This window comes from Empidonax traillii, unplaced genomic scaffold (assembly GCF_003031625.1).
Source record: "Empidonax traillii isolate 1590-97213 ecotype Southwest subspecies unplaced genomic scaffold, ASM303162v1 scaffold174:size915687, whole genome shotgun sequence".
Classification (NCBI taxonomy): Eukaryota; Metazoa; Chordata; class Aves; order Passeriformes; family Tyrannidae; genus Empidonax; species Empidonax traillii.
In genome coordinates, this window is record NW_020955367.1 from 527,201 (window position 1) to 537,833 (window position 10,633).

Below are 10,633 nucleotides of genomic sequence, written 5' to 3' on the forward strand. Positions count from 1 at the left end.
TGATTTCTGAATTAGCAAAGCTGCTCCTGGCTACTTATGGGGGGAAGTGCCCCGAGCACAGTCTGTAGTGAGCCCACGTCCCTGGAGAGAAACACCTACACCCCCTCAGCCCTTGCCTGGCGCTCCGGCCCTGCCGTGGGATCGGTGACAAACCCTTGGACAGACAGCACATGTCACAGGTGGGGTTTCTTTTGATGGAGTTGGTATTTAGCAGATACACATTTCATAGTTTTCCTTTCGTTGCACCACCGAGACAGAAGAGAAACACATCGAACCCTTCTCTCCCTCCACAAAAACAGTTGTGGAAATCTCAAGGACTGTGGGATGTCAGGGCAAGTTACAGCCTGAAGTCTCTCCTTCAGTCTTAAATGAAATAACGGCACGAATTCCACAACTAAATGGTCATCAGGATGCGTGAGCACAAATGGAGAACAAAGTCGGCCGCGGTGACCCCCCCCGACCCCCACCAGCATCTCAAGGCTGTTGCACATGAACCCAGCAACCACCTCAACCTGTGATTACAAACACTCACCAGGAGCCAACGAAGGGAACACCACTCCTTCACTCATTGCTACAGGCAGGGACAAAAACTGCTGTGACTGGTGACCGTCCCCTCCCCAAGGGGACACCTCTGCAGAGCTGCTTCCAGTCAGGGCAGGCAGTGCCTCGTCCCAGGGCACACACACTGGAGGTGACAATAATATTGTCTGGAGTTAATTCCCTCTCTCCTTTCAAATGTTATTTTAAACTGGGACAGAGCTGCTGGCTGCAACTAGACAGATACTGGCCTACCTGTCCGAGGTAGTACCATCACTCTCTCAGTATTTACACGTGCACCCAACAGCACAGTGTGTGTGTGCGTGTACATCTGTATTTGCTCCAACCAATATCAGTGTGTGCTTGTACTCAGCTGCTTCTCAAACCAAGAGACCTTGGTGGCCACCTCAGCAGACGCCCCCATCTCCTCAGGCCACGTGTCTGGCCGCTGGTGTCACAGGGAGTTCAGGGCCACGGTCAGGAGGAGCCTTGCCATGTGTGCAGCAGGGACCGGCCGGAGCAGCGGGATGGACGAGGCTGGAGATGGATCCAGGATCTCCCGGAGAGGAAAACACGTGCACGCACAGTTCGACTTAAAAACAAGTTACGCAAGGGACGGGTTCCCGTCTCCTGCTCCCGGGGCACGGATCAGTCACTGCCCTCGCTGGCTGCGGCTCACGGTGGGCTTTCACATTCTCGGAAGCGCGGCCTCACGGACACTTAGCAGCAGGACGGGCCCGTGTGCTTGCGTGGAGAGAGGTTTTGTTACAGACCTGCTCTTGGCTTGGTGCAAACTGAGAAGGGCTGGCAGAGGTCACTTGTTTACTTTTTGTTGTTACCGTCAATGAAGGATCATTTCGGAGTCTTTTTCCTGACTCGGGGCCAGACTGCTGAGCGTTTCCTTTGCTGTTGCCGTGAGCCCGCCGGCAGCACTTCGGGCTGCACCTTCATCCCAGGGCCTGGCAGGACCACCAGCTGCACTCCAGCGAGGGAGAACAACAGCAGGGCAGAGGGACTCAGAGCGATGCCGACAGACAAAGGAACGCGCCACCACCTCGCTGGCCACTCGGCTGGTGACCGCTCCTGCTGGCCTCAGTGTGGTCTTCACCTTTTTAATTGGTCTCCACTTCCTACCTGACTGTTTCCACTGATTGAACTTGGGTCCACAGCAGGGCGGAACATTTCTACACCTTTATGGTCACCTTCCACTGAGCATTTCCCAGTCCCAGAGTATGGAGAGTCTGAGAGTTTTGTGTAGGTACATTCTGAAATCACCCCATTTGTGATCCGATATGACTCCAAGGAAATAAAGTCGTTTGTTAATAAAGAACGAGAGCAAAAAAAATTTAAAAAATAAAAATTTAAAAAAATTGGCAGATGGCTGTGAGAGGAGAGAGATATTCCGTGTTCTAAGAACAAGTCAGCAATCAAAAACTTCAGGGTGCTAAACCTGGCTCTGCCACCAACCCCCACGGTTCCTCTCCGTTTAGGACATATCGGTTTCCCCTCCTATAAAACGGGGGGAAAAACACTAAGATTTACTTACCTTTGAGTGATCAAAGAACATGTGATTCTAAAGCACTTTGAGGAGGAAGAAAAACTGCCTATTTCCAGCTGGCATCGTGTTTTCCACTTAGTGGAGTCTCGGCTATCTGTGAGTTTGGCTCAGGAAGGTCTGTCTACGTATCGAGTTGCTGAGCCAAAAAGCCCATTTCAGATTTCACACATGCGAGTGGAAATAAGGAGGGATGTCCGGGAACCGCTTCACTGGTGCAAAAAGAGAATCAGGCCAAACCACGTAAATTCCTCCTTCCTTTGTGTTCAGAGGTGATCATCGACCCCCCCTGAGACTCGGCGTGTTCTGGGTTGTTCATATTCCCATGGGTTTGGGAGCAAGGTTTGCAAGCACAGTAGAGTCACTAGTTTTGACTGTGTCTGGCACTGCCTCGGAGAGACTCACGGTCATTCTACAAGTCCACAAGAAACAAGTGTCAACTGTAACTCTGCACTCAACACACACATACACAGAGCGTCGCTGGAGAAGTCGGAGTGGGCGTGAGGTGCTGGTCAATGGGAAGAGCTGAGAGCGCTGGGTCTGAGCTTCTCCTGTGGGACTGATACCAGTTGCCGTGGGCTGGACGCCGTGTCAGCGGCTGAGGGGCAGTGGTGCTGGTAGGGCCATGGGCAGGTGAGGAAGAGTCCGGGCAGTCAGTACTGAAAGAGGATGACCTGGGGGGAGAACGGGAGCGGAGGGTTAGCTGCTTTCGGGGACAGACAGCGCTCAACAGTGCCAAAGTGCTCTCAGGGAGAGCAGGACAGACATGGGCTCTGCTGTGGGAGACACTTCCCCACAGGAAAACGCCCCTCTGGAAGCACTGTCTGCCCGGGAGCTGCCAGCCCTGCCCATGGAAGGAGCTGCTGGGATGCAGGCACTGCACTGAGGAGCCCAGGCGGGAGGTAACGGGACTGTGGCACCACAGCCTGCAGGGAAGGTGCCCCTCTGGGCACACCTTCAGCTGTGAAACCCTGCAAAACTGGGCAGCACACCAAAACCAGCATTCAATCAGTTTGTGCTGTGATACAGCAGCTACCAAGAAAGACAAAGACCATTACCAGTGGTCCTGACTCTATCCCCTTCCCTTGATAACCATCACAGGCTCCCCTCAAACCACCTCACCTCACTGCTCTGCAAATACAGCTCCTGTCCTTGCCATCGGGCAGGGGAAGCAGCCACTGAGCTTGTCACAACTCAGATCTCACCAGCCACTGCACTGGGCACCCCGAGGGGAGGGGGGGGAGTGCCCCACAGGAAAAGGGAAACAGAGACACAGCATTACCAAGTGTTTTCCCAGGATCTCCAATTTTTTAAAAAAAAATTGGATGTGGAAAAAAAAGCTGTTTCAGTTTTTAGGAATTCAACATGCAAGTGACTGTTTGAAAAAGGAGCTGTCTGGGGGGCAGCTCCATGTCCTGAGAACCCCATTCTGCAACAGCTGCGAGCAAGTAATTACGTTTAAATCAGGAGCTGCTTGCTGCAGTGGAGCTTCTCTGAATGACAGCACTGGGACTGTATAATATTTTCTGAAAACTCTCCAGCTCACTGTGCAGACATCATGACAAAATGGTAGCTTTTAGTCTGGAAAAGTAAATTCCCTGTGCCCACTGAAACAGAGCTCAATAAGCTGCCGCTGCTGCACTGAGTAGAGGGAGATCTGAAAAGGGAGATGCTGAGAACTTTTAACAGTAAAGACAAAAGCTAAAACCACTAAGAGTTGCCAAATGCTCGGTGTTTCTTCAAAGGAAAGTCACTGAAACTGGAATCCTAAATAAAATCTTATGAGCCTCAGTGTGTTTGAGAAGTCTTGCCCCCAATAAGCCGTGTATTAGATACTGTAAGCGCTGCACAGAAAAATATCAACATGCAATATTGTTCCCTGGCCAGACATTGTGAAATAACATTCCTACTTCAGATACTGTAACAGTCAGTTGTTTGTTTGTTTGTTTTTTAAGCAATGGTACAATCCACAAGCAATGAATCCTTTTTGTTAACTCATGGAAAACTGGGAAGTTAGCACGTGCTGAAGGTGCCCCCTGCTCTGTTATTAACAGATGAACAGAGCAGGACAGAGCTCTGGGGGAAGGGGAGAAACCAGAGAGAGGAGTCAGCAGGAGGATGTGAGGATCCTTCAGGGAATGCAGCACTTCACAACAACGAGGGGTGTTTAGTGGAGAACAAAGTGATGCCATTTCGACCAACAGTGGGTACATCAACCGAGGGCCACCAAGACTAAGGACAGACACATGGGAGGTCATGGAGAAGCAATGATGCTGATGGGAGATGGCAGTGGCAATGATGTCACACGCAAATCTTTGCTACAGTGGAGGGTCGGCCCCAGAGCCTGAAACAGGGACTACAATTACCTTCTCACCCCTATTAGATAGTGGTCCTTCCATGTCTGCTTTGAGGTGCACTGGTGGAGCAGTGTAGGGAAGTCTACAGTGCACTTGTCCACACTGTACCTGACCTGTGGATGAGAAGAGGCTTCAGCCTCTGTTACTACCAACAACACAGGCCCTCCAACCTGCACGGCCAGCTCGGGACACGCGTGGAGCAAGAGGTGCCTGTGGAACAGGCACGGCAGGAGCCCACAGAGGTGAGGGAGGGGAGAAGCCTCACAAGAGCCACGGAGCCAAAACCTCCATCCTGGCATGACCAAAGCTGCCCACCACTCACAAATCATTCACCAGCACTTGGAACTGCTTAAAGAAAGCAACTCTGCCGCTCGGAGAAGGAAGGAGAGCACTGAGCACCGAGCTCAGCAGGGCTCACTCACACCTCTCCTCCACGGCACAGAGGACACGAGGAGGGCCTGGGACCAGTCAGGTAAAACCCAGGCAGTGATTTTCTGTGGATGAGGCATGGAGGGAAAGAGCAGCAGCCCTCTGTCCCCTCCCTCTCTCATCTGAGCCTCCTGCATAAACAGCCCTTCAGAAAATCCCCGAGGCAAAGCGCACCAGGCACGAGGAGGAGGAGCAGCACAAGCACCAGCCCAGCTCCCGCAGCGCAGGAGTGTTTTTGGCAGTGCCGTGCCGTGGTGCCACCGCCTGCCCGGGGGGAGCTCCCCCGGCCCTTCCCCGAGCCCCCCTGAGCCCCCCCAGTGCCGCAGCCCCACCGGCCACTCTTACTTTCTAGGCCACTCTTACTTTCTATGTATCCGTGCAGCGTCACCATCCGGGCCCGCTCGGGGCTGCTGAAGGGCGAGTAGTGGATGTCGTCGGAGAGCGAGGAAGGGATGCGGGACGGGGGCGCTCCCGAGGGCGGCACCGTGTGCTGGGGGGTGTGTTTTTTATGGCGGGCTCTGCAGTTTTGAAACCAAACCTGAAACGAAAGCAGCAAACGCGGCGTCAACTCAGAGACGACTGGATTGAAGCGCGGTCCTTCACCCCAACCCCAGGATGGGTGTCTGCTCCAAGCATTTAAAAGAAGAAATAAAGTTGAGAAATCTGCCCCTCACCAGCGTTTCACTGGTTTCCATAGATTTGTTTTACACTCACTAGAGACTGAGTGAAGCCGCACATGCAAAGCTGCTGAACTTCCCTGCAAAGGATGGGAGCACCTTTCAAGGTCTTATTTAAATCTTAGCCTGCAGCCCCAGCTCACCTGGCCTAAAAGCACAGCTTGAGATCAGCTGGGAAACACGTGAGCATTGGCAAGGAGAAGAACAATGGGAGACAAGACCAAGTAGAAGGTTAGACTAGGAGACATTGTGACTTTAGGGATGATGAAAACAACATTGTCTTGTTACACCTATGCTTTATCATATTCAAAAACCATCAGAACATTAAAGGTGAGAAAGGAGGGTGCTGTGGTGGGATACAGCCCTAGTCTGTGTGAGCAGCAGGTACGAGCCCTCTGACCATATCCCAGTGCTTCTCATTAAAGGAATAGTTAGGGAATTACATCCTAGAGATAAAACATGCATGGAAGGGGTTTTTATGCTAAGGAGGTGACTTGTTTCTTATGCTTTAATTTTTGAAAGATAGCTGGAGTAAAAACCTTCTCCAAGGCTGAGTGAAGATCAGCTCTCTGAGGCCGAGCACTGGACCACAGAGAAGGAAACAGTCGTAAGCATTTGACAAATTGTTTCCTGTTTAAAGCGCCTTTGAAAAATATCCACATAAAAAAATCACCTGGTGTGCAGCCTGCTTGATCTTTAGCTAAATGAAGAATCCCAGTAATGGGGGCTCGAGCCAGATTTTCACACACAAAATTTAAATGTGTCATTGGCAAAACAATCCCGGATGAAAGCTCCTAATTTATTTTCATCACTCCTGGTTTTCATTGTATGCAGAAAGTATGTCAGCAGAACATTAAAGTGATGAGTACAAATGTCACCCCACAAAGCTGGGCTGTCTGCAGGGATGGTGAGCTGGGATTCGCAGAGGGGACATTTCTCAGTCCCTACGGCACCTCTTCCCCTCCCCTCCCGGCACAGGCGCGGGGACTTCCCTGCCACCACGTCCCCTGAGGCTGCAAAACCCCTTTTTCTTTAAACTTCTCAATCTCAACACTTCCTGAAGCCTGTGAACTCTGCCTGCCTGTGGCAGGCTCTGCTACCGACTGCCAGGGGAGCTCCCGCACTGCCCGAGCTGGGGCAGAGCACAGAGCTCTGGGACAGTGCTAATGGGCAGCTCTCCCACCCAGAGAGTTATTGGGGCTGAATGGGGGGTTATTTCATTGCATCCTAACAGGGAAAAACAAACAGAAAACCCACGAGAGAGACAGAGGCAGGATGGAGCTGGCATGGCTATGGGAGCCAGTGAGGCGACGTGCTGGATGCTGCACGTCGTGGGGTGGATGTGCAGGGGCCACGGGGCTGTGAGCCCTGCCTGGTGCCAGCCTTCAGGTGCAACCCTCCCTGCCCTGCTTGGGGCTGCTGGTCCTCACTGGTCCCTGCCTGGTTGCCCCTCACCTGAATGACCCTCCGACTGAGCCCCGTCATGTCCGCCAGCTTCTGCAGCGTCTGCGCGTCGGGGTTGTTGTCCTGAGCAAACTGTGCCTGCATGACCTGCGGGAGAGAGGGGAGAGGGGCTCAGGATGAGGCCAGGGGGGCGCAGCCCCTCCAGCCCCCCCGGCCCAGCCCCCCTACCTGCAGCTGCTCAGCCGTGAAGGAGGTGCGGGCTCTCTTGGCTGGCTTCGGCTGGCTGTCCTGCTCCGAGGGCACAGCCCCCTCCAGCGTGATCCCATTGCCTGCAGGAGAAAAAACCACGAGCTGCAGGTCAGAAACTCACCTGCCCACCTGCCACCCCCACATGCAGCAGCTGCTCAACTGGGGGACAGCACAGCCAGTGGCATGGCAGTGAGGGGCACCCACAGCATCCCCTCAACCAAGGGAAAACACGCCTGGCATCGCAGTGAGCTGTGCAGCATCCCTTGCTGCAAGTGGGAGCAGAAAAGGCAGAGCCAGCACTGCCCCTCGAACCCCTCAACACACCAGGAAGGAGACACCACCTCCCTTAGAGTTTACTGTTGAATTAAGAAAAATGCAGCAAGTGGTGGAAGCCACGGGGAATAAGGGACGGGAAGACAGCAGCAGGAAGAGGGATGTCAAGGTGGTGTGTGAGGGCAAGCACGGGATGTCCCACTGGCCCTGACCTGTGGTCACCACTTGGCCACATCCTCCAGGGAGAGGCTCGGAAGGGACCCTGTCTCTGCTGGGCTCACCCACATCCATCACTCCTGCCCTGCACTGCTCCCTGTGACCCCGTTTTCCCCCACTGGCACTGCCTCCATCAGTTGTTTCATTTGCTCAGAGAGTTTCAGTGGGCTCTTTGCTCCTTTCTCCTGTCCCCAAATCCTCCCAGCACCCTGATCTCCTCTTCCTCCTGGGTCCCTGAGCAGCAGACAGAGTGACACCGTCCCCATGGCCTTGGGGTGCCCATGCCCGGAGCAGCAGCCCCACTAAGGGGGACACACCAGGGGGACACCAACCTCCCACTCACCGAGCACAGCTCAGGGTTGAGCCCAGCTGTGCTCACGCTGCTACACAGCCCACAAGGAGGGTGGCCAGAGCTGGGGTCCCTCGTTCCTCACTGGGGTTCCCCCTGCAGCCCAGGCCATGCCTGGCTGCTCTCAGCAGTGTAGGTGAAGCAGGGATGGAGGAGGGAGGAAGGCTGAGCAGGGCTGGCGCTCACCCCACTCCCAGGATGCGCCTGCACAGCCCAGCGCTCGCTCCACAAGCTGGACCAGGCTGTGATTGTCTTGGCTGGAGTTGAAGGACTTTCTCATATAGTTTGACTTGTTCTTTTCGGATGATGAATGGGACTCTGACTTCAGCAACATCTGTTTATTTTTCTTGTATGTAAAACCTCATGTGCAGAAGAAATTGCTGGGTAATTACTGGAGGGGGGAGCGTGGCCCTCCAACTCCACAGCAACTGCAGCTCTCCAAAGTGATCCCACCCCCTTCTCGAAACGGGGGGACACTTGGACAGAGGTACCCATACAGGGCACTCACCAGGTGCCCCAGTGCTGCCCAACACCGCAGTGCTCAGCCCACCCCAGCAGGTCCTTCTGAGCAGCAGAAAGCCCACCATCCCAGCCCTCGGCTGGGGTAACAGCTCTGCGAGACTCCCTGGTGCCAGATCCTGCTGTCCTCACACCAAACTGCTCCTCCAGGCCACGTGGCATCTCCCTCTCCACTCCTGTTCCCACTGGCTCCCTCGCGCCTCCGCACAGCTGACCATACGGACCAACACGCCACGAGCCACGTCCTGAGCCGGGACCCTCCCAGCCCGACTGGGCACTCTGTTTTCATCCTCTTACTCAAACACACTAAATAGAAACATATTATTTTCACATCAGGTTGTTAATGGTTTCCACATGCTGCATGGGCCGGGGCACGGAGGGTCCCTCCCTGTGCCCACCACGCACCGAGGTGCTTTCCAACACAGGACATGCCGTGGCACTGCCCGGCTTCTCTGTGCACTGCGCTGGACTAACCCCACAGACTAACCCCAAGCATCTCTGGCCACTGCCACGCAGGAGGATGGGGCCAGGCTCGAGGGGACAGGAGCTGTGGTGCTGTGTGACCTCGGTGTCACCAACCCGACCGGGACACCAGAGGCTGGCTGGCCACGGCGCGGCTCAGCACAGTCCAGCTGGGAGCGGCACGACCCCAGATGGGCAGGGTGGGTGGAAAATGATGGGAAGGTTTTTGTCAAATCGCCAATCCCACCTTCTAGATTTATGACTCACAGCCTGAGAGTCCCAGCAGCTCCCTCACGCACCGCACGCCGGGCTGTGCAGGACCAGGCTCTTGTCCCAGCACTGCCTGCGGCACACAGGTCTGCCGTGAGCCACAGGTGATGCCACCACGTTGGCCACCCCCACGAGCACCCTGTCAGCCCAGGGCCACCCATCACCCCTTTTTGGCAACAACACGACCGACCCCGATGCCCTGTGATGAGATCAGCAGGAGGGACAGTGACACTCTGCACGGTCCCGAGGGCGAGGCCGTGACCGTGGGGCTCCGTACCGTTCTCTGCCGCTCTCTTGAGGTTCTCTATCATGGTGTCATAGTGGATCCGGCACAGCACCTTCTCCTCCACCAGGCCGAACTCCTCTCCGGTGGAGAGCTGCCGCTTGCAGGAGAAGCAGGCGAAGCAGGCGAGGTGGTAGGCGTTGCCCCGCGCTCGCCGCACCCAGTCGCTGGCGTAGATCTGCCTGCCACAGCGGGCACACTTCGTACCGAACCGGCTGCAGGGGAGAAGAGGTGGGTGAGGGCAGGCAGGGTGAGGGCAGGCAGGGTGAAGCTGGGGCCCAGGTGCTGCTGCCGACCCCATCGCTTACCCCGACCAGCCCAAATCCCACGGCATGGAGAGATACAACAAAACTGTCCCAGGGGTGCCATTCCCCCAGGAGTGGTGTGGGCAGAGGTGTGGGCAGCAGTGTGGGCAGAGGTGTGGGCAGCAGAGTGGGCAGGAGCAGGGTGTGACTCGCCACAGCCCTGCGGCACCAGACGTGGCCGAGGGGCCGAGGTGACGCAGCGCTGTGAATCAGCTCCCAAGCCCGTGGGATTTCTCATTTTGATAACAGCCAGTGTGAGACTCGGATGGAAACTGTGTCAGGGCCGGTTCTCTCCCACTACCATAAATCAAACCATGTGTGTTCTCCTCACACGTACAGGCGCACGCATCTGGTTTTCCCTCCGTCGAGGAGGTCTCATCGCTGCGAGAGGATGATGACTGTGCTGGAGTGAGCTGTGCTGGAAGGTAGCTCAGCGCAATGAAGAGGCAACAAGACAGCCAGGATCGCTGCACCCGTGACTGTGTGCTCCTGAAAACCCCCATTCCCGCCAGGATGCTGACGGCCAAGGGCGGACAATTCACGGGGAGCAGCAGATGTGGTCCCCATGGCCCTGAACCCCCAGGCCAGCGCCTGCCAGGAGGAGCCAGGCACAGCCTTGGGTTGATTTCTGCATTTCAGTATTGCTGCTGCTTAAAAAAAGAAATGCAATGAACAGCGGCAAGAGCATCAGGGGAGAAAGGAGCCCGTCCTCTGCCACTGCAGAGCTGGTGCTGGCTCTGACACAGCC

At 55.3% G+C, this 10,633-nt stretch overlaps 1 protein-coding gene across 4 annotated transcripts in view; it reads right to left on the bottom strand.

The window, feature by feature from the left end:
* Positions 1–119: 119 nt before the first annotated feature.
* The window catches only part of LHX6 (LIM homeobox 6), a 16,454-nt gene continuing 5,940 nt past the window's right edge, over positions 120–10,633 (bottom strand). The window contains exons 5-12 of one of the 4 annotated variants that reach the window (XM_027885879.1): positions 9,575–9,795; positions 7,188–7,288; positions 7,011–7,106; positions 5,242–5,416; positions 4,467–4,562; positions 2,084–2,766; positions 1,071–1,833; positions 120–130 (exon numbers count right to left, since the gene is read on the bottom strand). In XM_027885879.1, the coding sequence (XP_027741680.1) occupies positions 2,684–2,766; positions 4,467–4,562; positions 5,242–5,416; positions 7,011–7,106; positions 7,188–7,288; positions 9,575–9,795 (772 nt within the window). In that variant the 3' untranslated portion in view covers positions 120–130; positions 1,071–1,833; positions 2,084–2,683. Of the gene's footprint in view, positions 131–1,070; positions 2,767–4,458; positions 4,563–5,241; positions 5,417–7,010; positions 7,107–7,187; positions 7,289–9,574; positions 9,796–10,633 lie in introns of all 4 variants that reach the window. The other 3 variants (XM_027885878.1, XM_027885880.1, XM_027885881.1) reach the window with 3 other exon arrangements.